The 26,836-nt window shown below is 47.2% G+C and overlaps 1 protein-coding gene across 1 annotated transcript in view; it reads left to right on the forward strand.

Moving 5' to 3' along the window:
• The first annotated feature begins 1,962 nt into the window (after positions 1-1,962).
• The window catches only part of KIAA2013 (KIAA2013 ortholog), a 48,585-nt gene continuing 23,711 nt past the window's right edge, over positions 1,963-26,836 (forward strand). Inside the window, exon 1 of the mRNA XM_069609909.1 lies at positions 1,963-3,280. Coding sequence (XP_069466010.1) covers positions 2,326-3,280 — 955 coding nt within the window. The 5' untranslated portion in view covers positions 1,963-2,325. The remainder of the gene's footprint in view (positions 3,281-26,836) is intronic.

Below are 26,836 nucleotides of genomic sequence, written 5' to 3' on the forward strand. Positions count from 1 at the left end.
ACTTAACATTTTGGTGTTAAGAAATGAACATGGGGCATTTTTATTCAGAAGGCCAGCACAAGTATCAGTTAGCTGATCAAACATATGCATTCTTTAAAGCGAATTAACGTGCCACACAGAAAACGTTTTAAACTATTTTCTTTCCAGGTCTTGTTATTTGACAAACAAAACCGTTTTTTTTTGTATGTTACTTTTGAGTTACATATGGTGCATCCCTGGTAAGGTTAACTGTAATTTTATTGTTTAAGTATTCTAGTGGCTGCTTTGGAACATGAACTAAATGTATCCGCTCAGCATCAAAGGTCTTTTAATTTTCTAAACAAGCCAACCACTGCCTAGCACACACACCAGATGGCACATCAATGCCACTTGGCACCTTGATTAGGAAAGCAGAGTTCAGTGTGTGTCACCATGCAAACAGTCGTCCATAGAAAATCAAAGCAGTGATGTGTGCAGCAATGATTTGTGCGCTGCACAAGTCACATCCCCGTTGGTAAATGGAGTGTATGTGGTGCTCCTGTATGTAATAGCAAATATGCTTGGTTTTGTCTGATATGTCCAATGTCCATACAATAGCTCACTGGAAGGTTGTGTGCATGTGGCTGTGACGAGTATGCCATACACTGCCCACACTTAAACACATAAAGAAATTGCCACAAATTGTACATCTACTAGGCCAAACGTCCTTTCTACACTGCCACACCATGATTTTCACTAGCTGCAGGCTGGTACTAATAAGAGATGCTAATGCCAGCTCTGTTAGATAAAGCATGTGACTGCTCTTTTTTGCAGAATTAACCCCTTGGGCCTGCGTAATGGTGAGGCGGTAGTGACTGAGGAACTGTGGACCTTTTACCATACATTAGAAGCTGGTTTTGTTTAAAATGCTTCATCAGTTTATTACTGGTCAGGCTAAAGTTGGTAACAGGTAAAATCCTTTCTGTGCATTGTTTATTGGGTCTCTCTTGTACGGTATCCTGTCCTGTCTACAATATATAATTCCCTAAAGATGTTTCGTTATTGGGGGTTGGGCATGCTCACACTGAGACAAAGCCCTTCCTCATCTAAAATTCTCAGAAACAAGAAGCAACACAGCCCTTGTACGCCATTTGAGTGGGCATGTTGCAGACATTTTATTCTCACATCCAAAAACGTAAGCTGCTTGAATGAGTATGTATGGTTCATGGTTACAAACATTTTAATGTTAGGATGAGTGCTGTGAACAGTAAGTGAGCATCAAGCCATGTGTCTGTTATGAATTTAGAGATTCACACGTACAGACGTGTATCAAATATAGAGATCTCTGGTCCACTGTTGTATTCCTGAAATGCTGTGATTTATTGCAAAGCATACAGGGCCCCTCATTGGTGCTATTTGTCCCCTTTCCTTTAGAGGTATTTTTAAAGAGTACAATAAGAGTGTACCTGGCTGTCTGTTAGGTTAATAAACTGTCCACGTGCTCTTGTATTATTATTGTTTCTTGTTTGATGTATATTGGGTCTTTCATTATGATGTAATAGTGAACTCATGTGATTCGGAAACCTGTTGATCAGTTGGCTTTACTTTGAAGGCAGTGCCTGCTGCCTGTTCCTGTGCCATTTAATAAAGTTCCTGCATACCTCTCATATCGCCTCTGCTTTGATTCAACACTGTTCATCTTTGGTTTCGTCTTGGGCATCAAGTTGTCTAGGCACTTTCCTGCATGTATGCCACTATGATAACAGCCTAGTATGCGATGTCTTTAGGACTTACTGTAACCAAATTCGCTTGGTAACGGAGGAATAAGGGTGTTCATCATCTCTCAGCCACATGCTGTGTCAAGCTCCAGCGTTCCCCTCTCGGCCACGATGCTGCACCAGCGTTCCCGCTCTTGTACTGCCTGGTGAAATGCGCAATCTCATGCACGTGATTTCCCAGACACGTCCAAACGTGCAATCCACGTGATGAAGAGGAGGCGGAGCGTTGATAAGGTCCGTTTCTCGAATAGGAACTAGACATTACCTTAAGGAGAGTAGAGATACGTGAGCGTAAGGGTAACGTCTAGGTGACTGGGACTAAATGTCTGGATAAACAGAAGGCCCAAGCAGTTAGGCTACGTAGTATTACTGAGTTGAAGGTTAAATGGCAGTTAAATAGTTGTTGGATTGTTAGCTGGGAGGCGTAAATATGATCGAATTACGGGACCGTCTCAGAATCGCGTGACTTTCAGGACCGTGGAGAAGAGGTTCTTGATGCAATGAGAATAGTGGGTGCCTAGCTGGATACGTTCAGTCCTTCTGGTAGAGGTACTCTGAGTAGCCGGGCAAAGACGTGTGCGCCTCCCAGATGTGGCTGCAACAGAGGCTGAAGAGCTTTCCGGGGCTACTTTCCAGCAGTTGGGCCCGGAGGCTTTTGGCTCTGCTGGGATTCCTGCTCATTTTTTACTGGTATCTTAGCTCTGGCACCATTCTCCGCTTCTTATGGCATCCTGGGCAACCGCGGGGGGCTGCTGGGGTGTGTCTGCAGGCAGAGACCAAGCAATGGACCGTGCTTTTGGACAAAGGGGATGCAGCTTTGGTTCATGCTATGGGAGAAGACGGCCAAAGACAGCGGGCCACAGTGGTGGGGAACGGCAATATTTTGATAGATGTTTCCACAAATCGTCTCTGGATATTCTCACCATCGCTCTCAGCACGTGTAGTCGATTACCCTCCACTGGCGCTTCTCAAAGCAGCCGCTTCTGGCACTGATGCTCAGTCCACAGCAATCCTTTTCCGCGATGGTCTAGTGAGGAGAGTTCGCTGCACTCAGGCGTCTGCATCACAATCTCCTCGTGACTGTGTTACTGTCCGTGAAGACTTCTATGCTCATCGTAGTCGACCACACTTGTACCTGCAGAAAATTCACATTTTCAACCCAAGCGATCGGATCGCTGTCTTCGAAATCAGCTCCCAGACGCCTCCAGTGGGAGCTAAATTCTCGACAAGTATAGAAAAGGCTGAGGACAGGCAGTTTCTGCTCTCCTCTGGTCGGCTCCAGGTGGAAGGTGGAAAGGTTGTTCTTGTGGTGGTTGGCACCAAGAAGCTGGGTAATAGAGTTCAAGTGAGTCCCAAGTCAGAGTTTGTTGAAACAGTAGTATCTGTTGTTTATACTTCTCCGCCAATGGAATCTACAAAGCTGGATGATGTGTTAAGTAACTTGAAAGACACTGCAAAGAAAGCAATGCTTGAAGTTATGCGAATGGGGGTTGAAGACCTGTTACACGAACATCAACAAATGTGGTCTGACTTATTTATCTCAGGTAGAGCCGTTGTTTTACTTTTACCTTTTAAACACAGGCACTTCTAAAATGTTTTAAAGGATATGTTGTCTAGATCATAAATGAAAGTGCTCCTTTATAAGTGTGGCTGGGCTTGCAAAATCTACTAGCCCGCTCGCGTTGGCGTGGAGATTTTATGAAAGGCAAGTACCATTTGCATGGTATCGACCTTGCTGGTGAGCATGTAGATATTTGAAACATTTTATTTGACATTTACTGCAAAAAAAAACGTTGAAAATGGCAAATACATTTCTCAATGCGTGGCTGGCCTTTGGGTGGCAGTTTTGCACTGATATGGTATGCAGTGGCACATGTAAGGCAAAGGGTGGGCAAAAATGACAGCCATAGGTGGGTGGGTCATGGATATGATTTGGCATTTATAATGTGCCTGTACACAAGTGTTTCTAGGCGCAACAAGAAAAGGAGGGGGAAACAAGGGAGGACAAAATAATGATGTTACTAGGCCTTGTGACATTGATCGCACAAGTGTGCGGAAGAGGGAAGGGGAGAATTGAAAGGGGAAGTGCAGTTCACTCGTAAGTGCTGCCAGCGGGTGGCTCAGAAGTGCAGAGAGAAGGGTCTGTAGGGTTGCAGATACAGACACTTGTGCGGGGGAGCCCGGAGGCAGTGCGGGGGCACTGAACATGCAGGAGCTTGGGCTCAAGTTCAGAGGGTGACCAGTGTGCGGAGCAGTCAGGTGCATCAGTAGGGGAGAGGAAGAGAGAAAGAAGAAGCGAAAAGGAAGGTCTTGAGTTGCTTCCGGGACCGGAGGTGGTTCTGCTCAAGTTTTGAGAGAGGCAGGGAGGCTGTTCCAAAGGGAGGCCCCAGCAGAGGAGATAGATCTGCCCCCAACTCTCTGCTTGGAGAAGCGTCTGACCCTCAGTGTTGGAGGTGGATGAGCGGATAGCCCGAGAAGGAAGATGTTTTGGAAGGGAAAGTTGGGGGTAGAACGGTCCCAGGCCGCAGAAAGCCTTGTGGACAATGGAGAGGGTGTTGGGGTTGATCCTTGCAGCCACGGGAGCCAGTGAAGAGATTTCAGAGCTGGAGAGATTCGATCCCTGGGCTTGAGGTCAAGGACAAGTCCTGCAGTCCTGTTCTGGATTGGTTGAAGAGTAGAGGCAGGAAGATTTAGAAAGAGGCTGTTGCAATAGTCAGCCTAAAGGGGACGAGAGCTCTGGAGATGGTGAGCTTCTGGGGGGAAAGTGAGAAAAGAAAGAATACATCTGAGGTGGTGCAGCTGATAGTTTGACTTCTTAGAGATGTCATAGATGTGATGAGAGAAGGAGTGGGTGGAGTCAAAGGTGACACCAAGGTTCTTAGTCTCACAGGAAGGAGCAGGGAGAGGGGAAGAGGGGAAGGGAGGGGGAGAGGGAGGGGGAGAGGGAGGGAGAGAGGGAGAGAGGGAGAGAGAGAGGAAAAAAAAAAAATCCCAATGAGGAGGATCTCATTCTTACTCGCATTAAGGCAGAGATCATTGGCAGCACACCATTCCTGAGTTGCAGCCAGACAGTCTGGTATGAGAGAAAAAGCAGAGGTGGCTGAGGGGAGCCTGAAAGAGCTGAGTGTCATTCACATAACATTGAAAATTGGAGCAGAAGGTGCAGAGCGGGCAGAGTTGCACAATGATTAGCTTTAGGGACAAATGCTATTTTATTTATATATATATTAGTGTGTTTTTCTTTTTTTCTTCTGTGTTTGGGGCTTTAACTAGCTAGAGACAGGCGGGCCTCCCTGCCAGGATTTGCTGTTAATGGTCATTTGAACATTAGACTTAAAGGAGTTCACCTTTTAATCTGAAAATGTACTAGGGATTACCTTGTGGCACTTGAAAGAGCCCTTGATGCCCCTCACTCTCCCATATCTCCTCCAGCTCCACAGGGCCCTGCTGCAGTGCACTGGATACAAATGGATAGAGAATAAGAGCAGGATAGTGAGGAAGAAAAGTGGAGAAGGAGCAGGTAACATGAACACTGATGGGACCGGAGAGTGGAGGATGAAGGGGGGCAGACGAATGAGTGAAGGCAGGAGGTAAATTGATTGAACAGAGCCAGTCGAGGGTGAATGGGTACAGAGAATGAACGAGTGCAGAAGAATGCGGCCCTAGTTAATCCGGCACAAGAGTGAGGGGAAATGCGGGGTAAAGAGGATTAAAGGGAGGGGGAAATGGAGAGCAAGGGGTTCAGCAGTGTAACGAGCATGGGGAATAATGGAGGTATAAAAAAAGACTCAGAGAAATGAGCGAGGGAGGGCTGGAGAGAGGTAGACAGGGCGAATGGGAGGATAGCTCATTGGCAACATGCTTGTCTTGGAAGCAAGGCAACACAGAGCACCACATGTTTGATCCCCGGGTCCGTGCTTAGAAACCTCTGGGTATTAAGTGCGTTATAAATAACCTATCATATCATATGGTGTGCGATGTGGGTAAACAAGGGAGAGAAACCTTGAGTGAAGGAAGGTGAATTGCAGTAAAATGAGGAAGAGTGGGATCTTTATAACAAAATCTTTGGAACAAATTGAGAAATAAATACAGTAGGATTAAGGGAATGAGGCAAGAGCAGGGGACAACCTAGTGTTCAAAAAGAGCAGGAAAGAGTAAATGGTATATAGGAAATTGCTGGGAAAAGAAAAAAGAGGGGGGCAAAAAAGAATGCTCTATGGGAGAAAAAGGAAGCTGGGGTGAATGCAGTAAAAGGAGATATGATCTATGATATTTTATTTGTATCGCGCTCGTAAACAAGTGTTTCAGAGTGCGACAAGGCAAAGGAGGGGAACAAGGTAGAACAAAAACAACGATTTTACTAGGCCCAGTGATATTAAGAACGCATAAGTGCATGGAAAATGCAAAGGAGAAACGTGCATGGAAGAGGGGAGAAGTGAAAAGTGCAGAGCAGAGACGAAACATAAATAATAAAGGCAATAAATGCTGGAAGTGCAGCCAGCAAGTGGCAAGTGCTGGGTTTAAGGCAGCAGACAGGGTGTGTCTGATAAGTGCATATTGGTGATGCGAAGTCAGCTGTTGCTTGCCCTAACTGACCACCTATACACAGTCACAGCTACAATAGATAAATGAACAGGGGAAACATTAAAATGCAGCCACTTGGATACATTTGTATTGAAATGGGCCAAAAAGATCCACATGGTTAACGTAAATCCCCTTTGTACGAGTGCTCTATGTTCACCTCATACCGACTTGGCAGCTAAACCAGCCCAGATGAAATCCAATGTCGGGCAATGGGCCTGGGTGTGTCTGTAGGGTGGCCAATCATCCTGAATTTGCAGGACTGTCCCATGTCTCCAAACTGCCAGCTTTGGACAGAAATAAGGTCTGACTTTTCTCCTCTGAAGATGATCGGCTATCCAAAGTCTTCACAGCTCACAATATTTGTGTGACAGTTAAAAGCGCTGGGGAGCTCAGCGCCTTTCCTACTAGTCCCCCATTGTGTCAACCTCATTTCAATAGACCGATTGGAGGGGGATGACCCAGATTCGGCTGTGCCTGGGTGAGGACTGTTGTCCATTAGAAGGTGAAATTGGTGGGTGATAATAAATGGGAGGGGAGTATATCGCTGCATGCTGTGTAAAATAAGGGCTCAAGCTGATTACCTTATATTGAATTCTTTCCTTGTGAATACCTTTTTTAAAACCAAATGATAATGTTTTTAGGTCCACATTCCTTTGCAGGCTTCTTCTGTAATCATGCATTCAGGGTGGTGAAAATAAAGCTATACATGTCTTTTTGCTTGACCTATTTCTAGAACAGTGTATATGTCTGGTTGGTTTCTTATGCAATGTGCATACTTTTCAATGCATTGATAGAAAAATAAATTATTTAGTTTTTGGAAACGCAACCTTAAAAAATACTTGTGATCTATCACTAGGAATATATGTAGTTAAGTGCTTAAATCACAGCCTGGACCCAAACACCGATTTCACCACTTTAACGAAATGTGTGATCCTGGGCAAATGATTTAATCTCACTCTGCCTGATCAGCTGACATTGGGTGTCACTAGAAGGGCTTGAGTTTGCAATTTTTCCTATAAGAAAAACCCTCATGGTTTACCAAACGATTGAGTTGTTGCATATTAATAATAGTGAATATTTAAATATTGCACAGTACATTATTCTCTTGGCTTACAAGTGAAAACTTCTTTTAATGTGTGAACCAATGTTGTCCTAGAGTACTGAAGACAGATGACGCTGCTTTTAACGTTATATACTGTGATGTCGCTTCTGATCATGTCAATCCATATCGTGAAAATAGTTCTGCATACCTTTAGCTGGACAGGTCCAGAAGACAAATTGGAACAAATCAGTGCTTTGGCTGCCTAATGGTCCTAACAATGTAGTGATTTTGTTCTGTTTGTTCAAGAGCCTCTGGGAAGGAGGGAGTGGGGGGGGGCAAGAAGCTGCCCCTATTTTGCCTACTACCCAGCAACATATTTCTTACTTTCATGGCATTAAATGTGCACTTTGCCTTGTGTGCATGTTGCAGGCTGCCCTTTGCTGGCTTCTGTCGCCTTAACTGAAGACTGTAAATGTGCGCTTTGCGGTTACAGACTGGCTTTGATAGCATCCAGCAGTGTTATCGCCTCCATTTTTTGTCAATAATGTTTTGATTTAGTTTTCAACACATAAAGGGATATCCACAGAGAGAATTGCTCCACCAAGTGGTTAAACACAGTATGTTAACAGAGAAAACAACCTACTATCACAAGGCGCATAACCAGTCCGCGGTTGCCCTAAATGTCCATCAATTGTTGGGCCTCGTCCAGGAGGTGTGCCAAAAATTCCATGTTGTGGATGGCCCTGACCTTTGCCACCCATCTGTTTTCCGTTGAGAGGTGCACAGTCTTCCATCCCTGAGCTAGGCAGCATCTGGCAGCTACCAGCATCACCCGCACTATATTTTATTTATTTTAAAATGTTTTTATTGGCATTTTGAAATTAGCATTACATCAGTGTCAATCTCCCCCTCCCACTGATTTCTTGCGCCATTTTGCAATTTCAAAACGTATTCGATTGGTTCCTAAAAAGTAACAACAAACTGAACAAAACAACAACATTTGAAAAGCTTGAACTGTCCTCATGCTGAACGATTGTGGCGATTACGTTATCTTGGATCCACCTGGTGGCCTGTCCATGTCTATTCGGTGGGGGGCGGGTGGGGTTGACTTTCTGCCCCATCGTGTGGCGTCTCCCTCTTTACTTCATTATGAGCCTCGCACTCCGTGTGACTGTGCACCACTCGTCCCGCCAGTTGGTTCACTGGGGCATGTCATCGGAGGGTAGGAACATGTCTCTCACCACGGCCTTCCATGCATCAAATTTAGCATTAGTATCGCCCTCATCCCCGGCGATCCCTATCCCCCACTCTTCTGTTTCTGCGGCCGTCCATCGCTCCATTTCCCTCTTCCATCTCGTGTATTGTGGGCCTTTTTTTGACTTCCACGACATCGCTATCTCCCCTTTTGCCAGTATGCATGCCATGTCCATCACCCGTACAATGTGCTTTATTTTGCTTAACCTGGGATACATGCCCAACAGACATTCCTTCACTGTCCACTCATATCTACTTACTCCGCCCTTCATGCATGTCTGTTTGATGTTGGCCCAGAGGGTGCCTACCTTTTCACACCCCCAGAACATGTGTATTAGGCCTGCTTCGTCATTAGTGCACCATGGGCAGTGCGCCTCCGCTTGCCGTTTGAAGCTTGCTACCCTTTTCGGGGTCATATGTTCTATATAGGACGTTTATTTGAATTAGCCTGAACCTGGCATTTCTGGACACTGCCTTTGGGTATTGCAGTGCCCTTCCCCAGTCATTGTCTGAGATCTCCTCGCCAGTGTCCGTTTCCCATTTGGCCCTCGGTATGGCACCGCGGGGGTTGGGCCTGTCGTTTAGCTGCGCGTAGATTCTCGACACTGGCCTCCACCCGTCGCTCAGGTTGTACATCTCTGTCACTAGGGGGGTCATCGTTGGTTCCTCTGGCCAGTCAGTCCATCTCACCCTCGCCTCGTGCTTAAGTTTCTGGTACCATAGAAATTGCCCCATAGGTAGGCCCTCTATCTCATGCAGTGATTCCAGCTCTCTAAATTCCCCATCCTCGTACATGTCCCCCCAGGCGTATATACCCAGACCCTCCCATTGCTTAAGCCTATTGACATCAGCTGGTGTCATTCTCATGCCTGCCATCAATGGAATTTCCGGGGAGTAAGGGTTCCTCGAGTGTGTGATGGTTTTAACTCTCTCCCATACTTGTCTACCCAATTCGGCTAGTATTGGGGCCCTATTGGTTCGATCCTGAGGCGCCCATATTTCCTTGAGGTATATGGGTTTGACGAGATCACTCAGTAGGCCGGTTTCGTTGGTGACCTCATCCGACAGCCATTTGGTAACGTGACTGAGTTGGGCAGCCAGATAGTACCTTTCAAAGTCCGGGAGCTGTATGCCCCCTGCATCATGCGGAAGGGTCAGGATATTCAGTGCCAGTCTGTGACGTGCCTTCCCCCATATGAAGTCTCTGATCTGGGCTTCTAATTTTCGGAAAAAAGGTGGTCTGATGTAGTGACAGATGGTCTGGAAAAAGTATAGGTATCGAGGCAATATGATTATTTTTGTTATCGATGCCCTGCCCATCATTGAGAGTGGTAGTCTAGACCAGAATTTCATCGAGATATGGAGCCCTTGAGTTACCGACAGTGTGTTCTGTTTGTGCGTGAGTTCAGGTGTATGACTGATCCTGACCCCCAGGTAATTGAACATGTCGGGCTGCCACTTCACCCCAACCTGTGGTAGGTCGTCTACTCCTTACCCCCCTCAAGCCCGCTAGTGGAAACATGCATGACTTTTGTCTGCTAAAGTGTATCCCTGAGTAGCGAGCAAAGTTGTGTAGCACTTCCAAAATTGTAGGGGCATTGTTTTTTGGGTCTGTCGGGTAGATCAAGACATCTGCATATAGTGAGATAACGTGGTGCCCCCTTCCCACTCGTATTCCAGCACCCCAGAATTGCTTCCTTATATAAATTGCGATTGGCTCCAGCCCCAAAATATAGAGCATGGGCGAAAGGGGACAGTCCTGTCTAGTGCCTCTCTGTATGTTCCAGTCTCTTGATACCCATTTGCCCGTCTTTACCCTGGCTGTTGGATCATTGTACAGTACCTTGATCCAGCGCACAAATCCTTCCCCGAATCCGAACTCCCTTAGCACCTCTATCGGCCACTCCCAGTAAATGGAGTCGAATGCCTTTATGGCGTCTAAAGAGAATACTGCCATGTGCTCCTGGCCTCCTTCTGTGTGTGCTATAATGTGCTGTAGTCTCCTCAGGTTGGCTGTTGTGTTGCGACCAGGGACAAAACCATTCTGATCCTCATGGACCAGACTTCCTATCACTTTGGATAATTTCTTGGCCAGGATAGTGGTCAGTATCTTACTGTCGTAATTTAGCATAGCTATCGGTCGGTAAAAGTCGCATTCATCAGTTGGTTTGTGCGGTTTGGGTATCGGGACTATTAGCGTCTCTCTCATGGTCTTGGGTAGGGTTCCCGTCTCGTAGGCTTCCTGGAATACCTCGTGTAGTAGTGGGGTTAGTGTCGTCTCGTATGCTTTGTAGAACTCTGAGGGGAGCCTGTCCGTTCCTGGGTTCTTGCATGTGGACAGGGATCTAATAGCGTCTGTGATGTCCTCAGGCGTAAGAGGCTCTTCTAATGAGTCTCGTTGTTGGTCACTCAGCCTGGGGAGTCCTATCTCTTCCAGGGTGTCTTGTATGTCTGTCAGCGGTACTTGGGTGTCGTGTGCGTACAGTGTGGAGTAGAAGTCAGCAAATGTGGTGTTTATTGAGTGTTGGGTTGTTCTTATTTCTCCCTTCTTGTCCCTTATCGCGGTCACTGGGTGTTTTGGGTGCTCACGCCTGCACAACTAGGCCAGTAGCCTACCTGGTTTGTCCCCGTTTATGTGTACTCTAGTGGTACGTGTTGCGTGATCAATTTTGCTAGCCGCCCCCACGCCTGGTGACACTTCGTCCGAGCCTCCTGCAAAATCTCCTCCTCCCCTCTAGTTCTGGCGCTATTAGCTTCTCCCAGCCTTATTTCCTCCTCCCTCTCCTCCAATTCCCTCCTCAGCATTTTCCTGACTCCCGCTGTCCCGGCAATAACTTCTCCCCTCGTTACCACCTTCAGGGCCTCCCATACTGTGTTCCAACGGTCCACACTGCCACTGTTATTGGTGACATACTCTACTAGTTTTTCTCCCAGCTCCTCCTTAAATGTTGGGTCCTTCAGTGCCTCTGTGGGCATTCGCCATAGCGGGATAGGGGGTCTAGGGTCCTTCAGGGCCCAGTGCATAAGCAGGGGAGAGTGGTCCGAAATCGATCTGCCCATGTATTGTACCAATTCTACCTGAGCTAGGTGTGCTATGTCTATAAACATGTAGTCATCACCCACACTATATACCCACCCCCCACTTCCTCCTACTTCTCTAACCCAACCCCAAAAAGGCAATGCGTGGCAACAGCTTCCTACTGATCCCATCCACCCCCTTGATCCATGGTATCCATGGTAGGGAGGACGCCTCCCTCAAGTAGGCTTGAACTTTGAGGCATCCCCACCACAACTCAGATCATTGCACATTTTAGATAGCACTGCGGGTGGATAGTGCCACCTATGCAACAATTTCAGTCCCTGTACTGTAGGGACGTTGTGGAATATGAGACACTCCTGCACATAGTGCCCATAAGGCATCGTAAATGGCCCTCCCCAAATCCTGCCCTACCTAATTCTGGCCGGGAGCGATCCCTAGGTGCTTCCTGCAATGTTGCCCTATACAACCGAGCTATGAGCCCGTGCAACCCCTCCTCCCCCTTGAGATAAGGATGTGCTCAAAATCTGTCAGCCCCCTTCGTAAGTTCTCTCCCCCTTGGTTCCCCAACAGGACACCCTTCAACTGTAAATAGCGAAACGCCAACAACCTCCCCACTTGCAGGTACTCCTCCAACTAGTCCCCCTCCCACAGCTGTTAAGCCCTGCCTCTTAACACAGCTGGAACGCCATTGGCTTTTCAACCGCATCTCTCAGGGACAGGGCCTAAATACAACTCAGAGGTGAGTCATGTAGGCAACCACCTATTTCCCCACCCCCCTCCTTCCAAAGGACCTCCAGAACTGGGTGAAACAATACCCTTCTCAGAATGCGCGCACTAGGTACCCACAGCCACTCCCTTAGGGAGACCGGGACAAGGATCTCGTTTTCCGGAGCCACCCATTGTTTATCCGGGCGTGGTTCGAGATGGTCCACCATAATGCAGAGCTGGGACGCCCTATATTACACCTCTAAATCTGGGAGGCCCAATCCTCCCTCCTCCTTCAGCAGCGTCAAGGTCCCTTAAGCGATCCGGTGTTTAGCTCCTACCCACAAAAACAAAAACCTCAATAGGACCGCCCTAACCTCCTCCAAAAACGACTGCGGGATCGCCGCTGGGAGCATGTGAAACAGGAATAGAAATTTGGGCAACACCACCATTTTAATACAATTTGGGCGCACCATCCACAAGAGTTAGTGGTGTCCACCTTTCCATGTCCTTCAGCCCATAGCGGGTGATGGTTCTCCCCAAAGAGGTCACCATAATTCTGCGTCCCCTGTTATCCCCAAATATCAGGAGGAGTCCCTCTGCTCCTGAAATGGTAATCCCTTGACGTATTCCCTGTCTGCCACCGACAGGCCCCCCACCACACAGGCTACCTATTTCTCCAGGTTGACTTTGAACCCGCATAAAGCCCCATATTGGCTCACACTTTGCAGCAGGCGAGGCACTGAGTGCGCTGGCTTTGTGATATACAGCAGGGCCATGTTCTCAAAACAAGCAGACTTTATACGCGTTACCCCCTATCGAGACCCTGCTAATTCCACAGTCCCCTTTAATGCCCACGGTTCCATAACCAGTGCATAGAGCAGATGGCCGAGCAGACAACTCTACCTTGTGCCTTGCTGCAGTGCAAACTCCTGCAATGCGCTCCCATTCACCACCACCCTGGCTGTCGGCCTGGAGTACAACGCTGCAATCCACCCCATCCATTTGAAGCCCATGCCTATGTTCGCAAGGACCTCCTTCGGGAATGCCCAGCTCACCCTGTCAAATGTCTTCTGTTAGGGAGAATTCTAAAAAATGTGCTAATTCCCTCTACCTTAGCGACCCCCAGCAACTTTGCTGGATTTTGAGCACTTGATTTTTTTTAACCTGGAGAGAGATTGAACCTTTTTCCCACCTCTCATGTATTTTCGTGTGAATTTTACCTTTGTGTGTCTTTTTGGTTATGAAGTCTAACAAACTCCATAGGCATCATCTTTTTCAATTGTCACACCGCACCTTCAGAGTGACACAGAGAAGTCCTTTAGATTTCCCAAGGTTTAAATGCCTTTTCTGGGATCAATTGCTGTGTCCCAGAGCGGTAGAGTGAAATTGACTCTACTTGACCCAGCACACCCTATCTTACAATCGAGTGCTGGAGGGGTTACTTAGTATCCCCTGTGTCTAAATGCTCATGTAACATATTTTGTTACTTTCCTCAATTGACTGGCTGGTGGCAGTGGTTATCTTTTGAACTACATAGGTTTGCATTTACCGCGACCGTTCTTCAACCCGGTAACGTTGACCGCAGGAGCTATCTTTTTCAAAATGGCGTTAAAATGGTGCCTGCTCTTCTTTTTTTGCCAGATCTTTGTGGAAAGGTCCTTCCAGAGTTTTTCTCTGTGCGCCAAACCAGGTTTAGTCTTTGTTCATTCGCCTTTGGCGAGTTTCAGGAGTGAAACCTGCCTCTGGCTCCAGAGTGTCTGGGGTAGGCAGGAAGTGAGGGAGGTGCCCGAAACTCCCTGTTCTTAGTCTCCTTGGAGACTTAAATGCACTCTGTGACGATTGGCTGGCTGTCCGGCAAGGATGGCCACCTTGCTGGGTGAGTGGCAGCTAGGCCGGAATGAATGGGAGAGAACTGAATAAAAGGTGAGCCTTTTGGCTTGGAAGGCAGTCGACCACTGGACTAAGGAGCCGAAGAAGAGCTTGAAGAGGATGGCTGCTGCAACTCCTGGACCGTTGGTTTGCCTGGTGAAGCCCTTCTGCAGGTCCGAATCGCCAGAGAAGCCCTGCAAGGACGACTTCTCCCTTTGAGTTGGTGGGATCAATCAACTCCCAAGTAAGCCACTTGGACACCCATCTCGAAGCTGGTTGAATTTCCTCAGAGTTGCTGCAGGAAACCGTAGAGCCAGGGAGAGGGAATCCAGATTGTGTGCGTTGCTTGTAAGCTGGCCTAAAGCTTTTTGAAGATCCTCTGGACTCCCACAAAGCAGGACTGACCAAGCCTGAACCCCCCCTCAGTTGAGTGCGGGACCTCAGATGTGAGGAAATTCCACCTTGACAGCCAGGAACCGCATTTATTGCTATTTGCTATACCGCAAGGAGCTGAAACGTGATACAGCCACTGAAAGTAAAGTTTGCCGGTTGCCAGCTTTGATGGTGCCAATACAGTGCAGGAGTCCCCTGACGTCCTCCCTCTTGTCCCCACGACTGAGGCCCAGGAACAGTGGGATCAACAGAGCTGTACAGGAACAGAAGTCTTCAGCTGCCTCTTTTTCTTCTTTACTAAGGTACTGTGAAACTAGCCTAAGAGAACTTACCTCTTACTGTGGAAGTGCTTGTAACTTATGCAACTCACAAGTCTAATCAGCTTGTGGCTCTACATTTGGTTCTTCTTTTTATCAAAGACTCCTAATCACTGGTGCAAAGACTTTTCCATTTACTTACCTGAAGTGATGCATCCTATACAAAGACTTTTGCCTATTGACTTTGGCTTAGCCTATTGAATTGAATGCCTCTTCTAAGTGCTATCTGAAAGTATTTGCCCTGCTTATGAATATTTGTAAATTCTTGGGTTGTAAATAACCTTTGCCTTTTACTTAATTTTTAAATTATATTTTGAATGCCAAAATGTCCCCAGCACCCCTATTACTGAAGTCACCTGTGGGTCTAGGATGTGTCTGTGGGCCGTCCCAAAAGGGACTTGTCTGATCCAGAAACTCAGTGTACAGTATTGAAGTATATTTGTGTTACTATTCTGTTGCTCCCTTCTGAAGAAGGCGTTATAACTGACTGATAAATTATGAATTGTTTATGTAAGAAACCCTGAGTTAAGAGTTTATTTGAATACCTGTAACTGTGAATCTTTGTAACTCCACTACAGCTCACATTTCCCCTCTTGAGATAAGCCTGGCTTGCCAATACCTGTAGCGATAGTTGTCTGTAGTGCTCCCAGAGGGTACTGCATACAAACTTTGCCTAACACCTTCTCAGCGTCCAACGCCGGCAGGAGGGCCCCCTCTCTTACCTTTTACAGATGCATTCATGATATGGAGCTTCTTTGGCATGTTATCGGCCCCCTGTCTGTGAAGCACACAACCAGCCTGGTCTGCGTGTATAAGCCGATGAAGGCACACCTCCAGACAGGAAGCCAACACCCTAGTGAATATTTTGGCATTTACATTTAATAGAGAAATGGGCCTATACGTGGAACAGTTGCAAGGTCCTTGGCTGGCTTTGGTATCGCCGCTATCAAGGCCTGGAGAAAAGTCAATTGTATAGAACCCTCTCCAACTATGGAGTTGTATAGCTTGGCCAATGGTCCAGCCAAAAGCAGCTGAAACTGCTTGTAGAATCTGTGGTGAACCCATCCTCCCCATGTCCCCCTCAGTCACCTGACATGGAATCTGCATGCCAGTGCCATCTATGGGCTGCAGATCAACATTTGCAGCCTCCTAAAGATAGTCTTGTAATGGCTCTAGCCCGAGCAGTTGCTGAGCTCTGAGCATTCCTCAAAAGTGCCACCAGATGATCACTTATACTATCCGCCTTAACCGACTGCATGAGGGCATCCCATGGCACCTAACTTACCTTATATATTATCTCACAGACAGGGTGGTCACACTCGCACCGGCGGTCTCGTGCCGGGACTGCAAAGAAATACGAGGTACTAACTACACAACACAAGGGAGTTGTAGTTCAGTTGCAGTGCTACTCGTCACGTGCTGAGAGCACAAGAATAATGTAGCTACCAAACTTTAAAAAAAACAAGGCTCACTAGAACTCATAATAAAATACATGAATTTAGAAGTGCATATTATGGTTGAATACAGTGAAAGAATGAGGTAAAAACTAGCAATCACACACCTTGAGCATTCGCTTAAAGAAGGGCAGATAAGTAAAAATGAATTTTAAAAGTATGTTCTCCTTGGCCCCACTCGCAGAACACCAATCAAGTCTCAGGTCTGCCACAAGATTGAAATCACACCCGACCCACGCACCATGTCCACCCTCCCCTCAAACTTCCAGCGCTGCAAAGACCCGGAACAGGAATCCCACCTGCTCCGCATTGGCCGTGTATAATGTGTCCAGGGTCACCCGCATCCCCTCGTACCCTTTTATCCCCAGGAAGCACCCCCTAATCTGCACCCCGGTAATCGGGAATGCTTTCCCAAGTATGATGCCTAGATGCCCAATACCATTAGGCCTTGCTAATGTCCTTCCCCTTAATTGCTGATTGTATCCCTTGCTTATAGTGAGTCTCTTTCAAAAAAAGCAATTGCTAGATTCTGTTTGCAGAACGTATTGCTGGTCAATAACTACCTTTTTTTTTTTTCTGTGAATTTAGCCCGTTCACATTGAGCGTGGCCACCTTCAACTCAGCCATTACCCTTTCTCAGCCACTGCCCTTTACCTCGCCATGCCCCTAGAGGCTATCATGCTTTCTGCACCTGTGTTGACTGCTGCATTGAACTCCCACCTCGTGTGTCCCCATCCCTCCTCTGAGACAAGCGACTGCGTGCGCCTCCCAATCTGGCCACACCTGTCAAACCACCAGGAGGGCTGCACCTGCCCTGTTCTCCGTATTAGCTCCCCCTTCCCATCATCTGCCCCTCCTGTAGCTCCCCCCCGAACCCTGTTCTGCACCCACCCCACTCTGATTCATCCAATGCGCCCTCCCTCCCGCACCAGTTCTCTCCAAACCCACCTTCCCTTTTGTGACCTCAATAAAACCCCACTTCGCCTCCCGCAACTGGAACTCGCAACACACAGCATTAGAACGAATGCGCCCTGCAACCCCCATCCCCTCTTATCATAATCGGGGGGGGAGGGGGGGGCAGAGATTGGTTGCCTGAGCATGGGCCAGAGCCCGTCGAGAAAAGGATTGTGAAAAACATGTGAAACCGCTTCATTCGCCTCCTGGCACGTCGTGTCTCCCTTCTGGGACAGGGGGATGTTAAGCTTTTGTGACTTTCGGACCCCCTAACTATTGCCCCTTCCCATTACTGACTTGGGGCCCGCAATTCCTAATGAGAAGCAGCTTGACTCCCTGCCCCCCTCCTGTGAGGTGTCATCCCATAGCCCCACCAGCTCCTCGATAGCCTGTTTGACGGCCTCTTCCATGATTAGCTGGTGTCGATTCCCCCTCCATTTCAAACACCAGCGCAAATGCGTAACCCCATCTGTACTTCATCCCTTTCTCCTGAAGCCATTTGGTGAGGGGTCCACACTTCTTGCGCCTCAGCAGGGCGTGCGCCGACAAGTCCTGAAAAATGGCCAACCTAGAATCTCCATATTTGATGTCACCCTGTCGGTGCGCCTTTTTGAGGATCCTTGCCTTGTCACTGTAATACTGCAACCGCGCCAGGACTGACCACAGACGTCTGCTTCCTCCCCCGGCACGGTGCACCCTATCCAAAGTCACTCGCTCACCCTCCTTGGAGCCCAAGACATGCCAATTATTTCCTGGATCTTTTGTTCCAGGGCACTAGGGGACTCCCCTTCCGCCTCTTTCAGCCCAAAGAACCAGAGATTACTCTGCCTCTCCTGGTTTTCTATATCGTCCACTTTGAACCTCAGTTCCTCCTCCTTCCTTTCCATCTACTTAAAGCGCATCTTTGTCTGCGCTTCCTGAATCCCCTTCGAAGCCTGGTTGACCTCCGCCCCTTCCACCCTCTCCTCCAGGGTTTCTACTTTCGCAAAGAGAGGTCTTCCACCTTTGCTCCTACATCTGTTCCTATATCTGTTCTCATCCCTCTATGTCCTCCAGAATCTCCTGTAGGTCACCCATGATCTTTCCAAGCTCTGCAAAGCACGAGTGGGGGCCTCCCTCTCCCTTAGCCGCCATCTCGCCGTCCTTGTACTGACATTGCGCGAGGGTCCCCTTACAGCTCATCCACTGTGGGCACCTTACCTCTAACTCTGCTGGGCAGGTATGGGGGTTCCTCACGTGGCTTGGCCCAACCTGCCCGTTCGTGCAACAGTCCATCCGATTGAGGTTCTCCGCTTATCACCCCCAATGAGAGTCACTGCCACTACCCCTGCCCAGGGAGTCTTTGGGGGTGGGGGGGTGCAGTACGACACGCACCACAGGTGCATCTCTCCCAGGGAAATCCCCACTGGAGGACTCTTTCCAGTGGTCGCCAACTTCTTCAGCCCCCACACTCCGCCAGCCTCACTGACCTCTTCTGGGGCTGTGCCCACCAAAGTCCCCGGGCTGCCTTGTCTTGACTCCACCTGCAATGCTCCGCGCCGGTCACCTCTCTGGGTGTGTGCGGCCCTGGAGCCGGCTCTGTCGCTAATACATCCACTGAGCCCTGGCCAGTGTCCGAGGCTCCCTCAGATGCTCCTGTGCGCCTCCTGAGGGGAGGTCCGCCCACTCCAGTCTGTGAGCCTGAGCGGTGGCTCGCCATGTCAGGCACCCCTGGTGCCCCCAGGGAGAGCTGCGGCCGGGCGTCCTCTCAATGCTGGCCCTGCCTCCTCGTCCAGGTCTGCTGCTCCCCTCCCTCCACCGACAGACACTTTCCGTGGCTCGCCCACTCCTCTTCAGGCTCCTCCACCTGCTGCAGCGGCTCAGAAATATTGCCTTCTGGGTCGGACCTCAGGCCTGCACCTCTCCCACCAGTGCATGGCAGCCTCTCTAGGTGGTGGCTCCGCCGGCACAGGCAGACGGTCCCGGCCCTCTCCCTCTGAGCCTCACTTGGCACGGCCAAGTCTGCAGGCACTGCTATGAGCCCGCCCAAGGGGGTCCAGCAGTGGATCTGCTCACCGCTGCTTTGGGGGTTTACATCCTCATCAGGACCTTCTTACGAAGGTCCCATACTACCAGGCACCACAAAACTTCCAGGGCATGGGACGGAGCTGTCAATCATGCCACCATTTTGCCTGTGACCCCGACTGGTCTCGTTATCACCTCTTTTACTGTGGTTTCATCTGCATTGGAACCTTGCTGACACAGCTGTTATTAACTTTTCAGTGGCAGTTTAGTTTTCAGCTCCCCTCTGGCTGGCTGGCCTGTGAGCTTAAAGAGCATTACTTTTTATCCGTTCTTATTTAACTCAAAGATGCCACAGAGTGTGTCCACCCCTCCTAACTGTGGGCAAGGTGGGGGCCCATTCATATTGAAATGGACCCCCACGAACCCTAACACATTTTTAGCCAGGTGAGTGCTAAAACTGCCCTTTGTTCTACTTTGCCTTACTGCCACCATGGAGGGATGAGTGCTTGTGTGTTGTGGCTGGTGTGATGAGATGGGAAAGATGTCACCAGGACACGGCTGGGCCCGCTCGCCCTTTCTGTCATTGTTATGTTCAGTTGAGTTATACGCACACCGCGAAAGTGTGCTTATGGTGACCTTACCATTTTACAATGCAGCAGGAGAGGGGACCAGTATCTCTGCACTCCCACTGTCGGGGCTCCAGATGTGATATTGAGATTGGGAGTACTGTATTATGTATTTTTTTTGGTTGTATACGAATTGTTCGTATTACAACTGTTCGAATGACAATTGACCTTTTCACAATTGACTGAATTGTGAAGGTCAATTGGAACATATATGCGGGGGGAAACCCCCCGCAACCCCCCACCCAATCCAAACCCGCTCAAAACTAATATATATATTTCAATTGTGACCCTTTAAATTCAGTCAATTGTTCATTTGAACAATTGTAAACAAACAATTTGGGTAATACCTTTTTATTTGATTTATTTATTTATTTATTTATTTTTTAAGGATCTGCATGGGGAGGGGAATTTTTCGGGTACAAAAAAAAAAAGAAAATTCTGCTCATTGTCAACCAAATTATTTATAGACCTGTAAAACATTTTAATTATGTAACATTTCTGTTACACACACCTTTGCACCCAGTAATTACCCCGTATGAAAATATTTTCATTTTGCCTTTTTAGGTCTGAGATCTGCAACCAGGGCTCTCCAGAGGTTGTGGACAAATACTACCGTCAGCCTTAGCCAGCATAGTATATTGTAAAGCAAAATGGGGTTTGTAGTCCGAAACTGTTTTTGGTCCCTATCAGGTAATACAATATTAGAGCTCCTGATATGCAATATTGATGCCTCTAATATGAACACATCAGCATTAAAGACCAAGGTGCAGCCCCATACTTATGTTATCCCCCCTTTTTTAATGAGGAATTAGCCTTTTTTTTTTTAAAAAAAAAGATGTTTTTTTTCTTATTTTTTTTCTTCAGGGTATTGACATACCAGTAAATGGCTTATCTGGGGGACCGTCTCAGTGGCTGTGAAAAGATCAGATTCACAAGATCAAGGAGGTGCCTGCCCCCAGCATACATTAGATTGCACCAAAGCACTGCTGCTGGTAATGCTCTCATTACTTTCTAGTAATGTTATTTACTACTACTCTTTCTCATCACAGCACTTACCTTTGTGGTATTCCCCTCCATCATCAGAGAACCGTTTTCCAACTTTAAATTGCCTCGCTCCTTTTCCCTTGAGGTATCATAATTCATACAGGATCTCACAATCCTTAGTTCATCACTTGAATCGTAGGCCTTTGTCACAACTGTATGTGAGTGGCGGGTAGTAAGTATTTTGACAAGCAATTGAATGACTAGTAATAAAGATGAGTACTGATCCACTACTTTTTTCCTTCTCGCATTATTTTGCTAAAGCACCTGTGATGGATGGGGACAATAAAGAAGAACCACACTGGCCATAAAGTGTTCAAAACACATTGAATCACTGTTCTTTATCAGAAGAACAGTAGTCCAATCCCCTCAGTGGGTAAGCAACCTCAGAACGCTATAATTAAACGCATCGGAGATGACCTTTGCCATTAAGCATGTTTTATGAAGGTATGTGTACCCACCTATAAGGCTGGCCTCCAAGTTTAAATTTATAGACTACCCTGACAATCCTCCAGGAAGTTGCCATGTTTCCAGTTAAACAATCCTGCATTCTGCAGAGAGAAGCTAACCAGATACCTCATAGAGCTTGTTCAACATCTACTTATCGAGATGACCAGGGCCTTCTTTCTTGCCCTAAATACCTCAAAACTCACAAACCGTCTGAGTTCTTGAAACATGTTTTATTCTAATGGATCAGTACGGCCCTCTTCACCTTCAAGTGATGCCACATCACTTCTTCAGGAATCGGAGGCTCTAGCTAAAAAGACTGAAAAACAACATCCTGGGTGCAGTGACATTTTGACATGACCTTGGGAAGAAAAGAGGGGTCATTTATTACAACGATCGCCTCTGGCCATGCCATAAGGATGGGCGGATGGCTAACAGGGTTCCTGTCACCCCCAGTTGAATAGAAGACCTAATGGGCACTACACCTCACCAAGAAGAGAGTCCACATTCAAGCTTGTGTCTCTGCGGCATCTAACAACTCGGCCGAACTCTTTAAAATCTGCAAGGACCTGGCCAACCCTGCTGCAGTCTCTACCCCTCCTGTTGCCTCCCAGGCTCTTTGCAATGCCCTTGCCTCTCACTTCATTTCAAAAACCCAGGACATCCTGTCCACCCTATCCACCCACACTCCTCCTCTTCCTCTCATCTGTGCTTGCTGACCCTCCTTTAGCCACCCTCCCACCATCCTTCTCGTCCTTTCCTCTTTTCACCCCTGATGAGGTTGCTAGACAAGTCCGATCTATGAAGGCCTCTTCAAAACAGGTTCATCCCTGTTCTTCTAAAACCGTCAAGGACAACATTGACACCCTCGCTCCGGCCCTTGCTGATTTTTGCAACCACTCCTTTGCCTCTGGATCCTTCCCCTCCCTTCTGAAGCACTCCTTTGTGCATCCTCTTAAGAAACCCACACCTGATCCTTCTTGTCCAGTTAACTATCGCCCAATTTCCATTACTCCCTTTCTTGGCAAACTCCTGGAAAAGTTGGCCATCTCTCAGCTTAACTTTCATTCAAATTCGGTTGGCTGTCTCCATGACCACCAGTCTGGCTTCAGAGCTGCCAGAAGCACGGAAACTGCTCTCCTAAACATCTGTGAAGATCTGCTCACCAACCTTGACTCTAACATTCCATCTGTCCTCATCCTCCTCCATCTCTCTTCTGCCTTCGACACGGTCAACCATACCATCCTGCTCAACCGTCTCCGTGAAAACCTGGGTATCACTGATCAGGCTCTGGCCTGACTGACCTCTTTCCTCACAGATCGACCCTCCGAGGTCCAACTTGGGTCCTTCCTTTCATCTATCTTCCTCTCTACCTGTGGTGTTCCCCAGGGGTCTAACCTCTCGCCCTGGCTTTTCAACCAATACCTGGCAACTCTCGCCCACTGCATTGCCATTTTCTGCTCAAAATTACAGTGCTATGCTGACGACACTCGACTCATTTTCAAGCTGCCCTCTGCCACCTCCTCTCCTCTTGGCAGCGTGCACCTCGCCACCGTCTGTCTTTTGGGCCCAGGTACCTACTCCTCCTGCCACCCTCCTGCACTGCCTCCGGGCCACCCCTTGCACTGGGTTCTGTATCTGTACCCATACAGCCCCCTTTTTCTTCCTGCACTTATGAGACCTACCCTGTCTGCTGCCTTAAACCTAGCACTTGCAAATTGCTGGCTGCATTACCACTGTTTGTTACCTTTATTATTTATTTATTGTTATTTATCTGTTTCTCCTCTGCTTCGCACTTTCCACCTCTTCCCCCTTCCATGCACTTTTCCCCTCCCCCCTCTCCCATGCACTTCCACGTTCTCAATGTCACTGGGCCTAGTAAGATCGCTGTTTTGTTCTCCCCTGTTCCCCTACCTTGCCTTGTCGCGCTCTGAAACACTTGTGTACGAGCGCGATAGAAATAAAATAATCAATCAATACACTTAAGGCTCAGTAATTTTAGATCAGTTGGCTACAGATGCTCAAACGGAGGGCACTAGAACACATTGGGTAGGTGACGGTGACAAGGTGGTCTGGAAAAAGTAAACTTTAACAAGCAGGTTTCTAAAACTTTTCTCTCTGTTAGACCTTCCCAAGAATCACGTAATGCCAAAATGGCTGACCACTGTGCCCTCAGGCTAGAGACCGCAAGCCTCCTAGAGAAAACCTTATGAAGCAACTGCATCACTTCTGGGATATCAAAGTATAGAGAAGGGATATCCTTCCTATGTCTGTAGTATATAAAATGTGTCCATGACTTCTGTAGGATTTTCATGTCGCGGGATGGCGGGAGTTGTGAATTGAGGCTACCTGTTCTTCGATGCACCTGTTATGTAATATCTGCATTTAACATGCTCTAGTCTCCATCAGCTGGATAGAGAACTCACTGCCTGTCTCGAAAATAGGTCTAGCCAAGAGCCAGGAATAATCTCCACCTTGGGATACCTGATTTTGCTGGATGATTTGGGGAATTAAGGGTATGGGGTTGGGGCTGTGGGTGTTGGAGCAATGCATTTGCTGACCAAATTTGCTGCAGCATTGTCTGCTCTTATTTGCACTTCCCAAAGAGAGATGAGTTGCCTTTGTCCACCAGCCCAGCTGTAACGCTTGACAGAGTCCCCGATCTTGGACCTCCTTGCCTATTGATACTACACGTGGTTGTGTATGCCTTCACTGCCACTTCTTCCCCCTGGGCCAGATCCTTCAACCACAGCAGAGCTCTGTATGCCACTGCCGTTTCCTTCCAATTGGAGGAATGAAAGCCAACTTCCTGTTTCCACTTATCCTGGTGACCTGTTTGATCCAGGGTTGCCCCCCCCCCACCCCTCATCCGACGTGCTGTCATCTGTAGTAACAGCTGTGCGAGGGGGGGCCAATTCGAGGAGAACCGTTTGGATAGGTTTTTCTCCTGCAGTCCCGATTGCTTTGCTGTCCTCAAAGGTTTTTCCAGACGAATTATGGACTCAAATTCCTGAGAGGTTGGGAACAGTGCTTGCAATGGGTAGCTGCAGTTTTAGGAAGTGCCTCGCTGAAACTGAGTTCATAAGGATCAACCTAAGAAACTCAAAGCCTCGGTTTACTGTGTCTTGGTGAAGAAGTACTTTGTCCAGACCCGTTCTGTGGTGTGCCCCTATGTGCTTAAGATCATGAGTGGGTTTGAGAGTCCTTTTTGGAGGGTCATTGCTAATCTCTACCATCTGACAAGGAGGAGTCCCATGGCCGAGCAGAAGATATGTGGTTGGGGCTCTGATATGGCAATCGCCTTAATAGACGAAGGTCTCTATCCCATCCAGGTGAACAACTTGCGAATGGAGCTTCAACCTTCATGAATACCCTCAGGGCTTTCATAAGCCAAAAGGCAGGGCTCTGAGTTGGAAACGCGAGGGTCAACTGAACATCTGAGATGCCTCTAATCTGCCACCTCTGATAGGTACATGAAAGTTCTTTTGGGGATGCAAGGTCGCTAAGCAGTATCCTCCTGATTATAGGTATGATTTATTATGTAGGTATCTGTTTTGAAATACTTTTTGATAACAAAGAGATTGAGGCACTTTAAATCAAGGTATAGTTTGTACTTTTCCAAAGTCTTCATTGCAAAAAGATGGAGTTAAATCCTGTCCGGGAGGAATCTTTTGAAATTACACATCTTTCCCTTTTAGGAGAGCTTTCCCCTTGAGTGAAGAATCCAAGATGGTCCTGGATAGGGAGGAGGAGCAATACATTTCTGTTTTGTGGCCTAATTTGAACTTCTCTCCCATTTGATGTTTGTTTATCCAGTTAGCTTCTCTAAAAAAAATATACATGCATTATATATTCGGACCCACACTAGCATACTGTGGTTTTCTGGTTCCCTACTGCTTTTGTGGAAAATCTACTTCACTGCGAGACTGATGTGTTCTCACTACAGATGTAGGATGGGAAATGTTCTTGTTTTGAAAGGCTGAGTTGAAATGCCTCGAACTGAGTTCTGGTTGTCGGTTTTCTTGCTGGTCAATGTCTGAGAAGTATTTACAATAAGGCCAACTAGGTCCTGGCCTGGGGCAGCATACTGCCACAGTGGCAGCATTTTATGCCTGCTTATTTTCAGTGTTCTTTTTTTAAATATAAACTTATTTTTGTTTCTCTGGGACAAGGTGAGTGATTTTGCGCCGTTTACAGTAATTCCACTTTGACAGCTAAAGTATTTGCTCGCCAAACTTGTGAATATGCTTGATATTTTCAAAAGCTTCATTGTTAGGGGGAATTTTTATTTGTTTAAACTATTTGTTTAAACAAAGTGAAATATCTACCAATCCCAGCGAGCATTAGGAATTTAGTGATGGTTGGTCCGTCTTATATTTCCAAAATGCTCTTTAATATGCAAAACATCCAGAATCTCGTTGGGTTTATTGGTACCACTCCTATTATCATTGGAGTTCTTTCTAATCAGTAGACATAGACATTTCGATAAGCAATCACTTGTATGTTCAAATACACATGACATGTATTTTGTAAACTGTTGTTAAAGGTTAAAAATGAGCATCATTTTACAATATTAAACGCATGGCTATTTCAACAGGTGGCCACTTAAATGATGATTAGAGGTAAGCACTAATAGCCCGCCCCACATTTTGGAAGTATGGCCACCCAAAAGGTGCAAGCATAATGAGATTGTACAGAAGTTAAAATTGCAAAGAGTAAATCTAAATGCATAAGCGCATAAAGACGCCTGTGAAAGGATGCCAAAAGCCATATAAGGGTCAGAGCCAAAACGGTGGGCCAAAGGTGCACATGGTTTGAGTGTTGTAAAGAAGGGTCTGTGGTATGCAGTCAAGATATCCGTTCATCCGTTTTTACAGAAGCAGCCCAGTGCTAATCGGGCTAATGGCATCCCTGCTGGGTTTATCATATGTCTTTGATAAAATTCAGCTGCACGCTCAGCACTAACAGCAGAACCGACTGCAAAGTATGCCACACAATGCATAAGTTATGTTTTATAAGTAACCTTTACATAAATACATTTTTAATTACAAGGTTGGAGTTTTATTCTGAAAAATTACCTCAAACGACAGCACGAATTCTATATCTAACCCACAAATCTCAATGTTCTTATGTATTGTGCAGTCCTACGAAGTCTATGGACGTTAACAAACATTTTGAATGATCATAAATGCAATCTGGCAAGACCCATAGCCTAAACCGCACCCGCAAAGGTAATGTTGTGTTGAATATTTTATACAATGGCACAAATGGCAATGATGTAAACCGTATGTACCACATTAGTTGTTATAAAAGCTTCCCGCACTGCGCAGCTGCGAGGAATGCTGTCGCTTCCCACCCATGAATGTT

This window comes from Ambystoma mexicanum, chromosome 8, assembly GCF_040938575.1.
Source record: "Ambystoma mexicanum isolate Mex_15411 chromosome 8, UKY_AmexF1_1, whole genome shotgun sequence".
In the NCBI taxonomy this organism is placed as follows: domain Eukaryota; kingdom Metazoa; phylum Chordata; class Amphibia; order Caudata; family Ambystomatidae; genus Ambystoma; species Ambystoma mexicanum.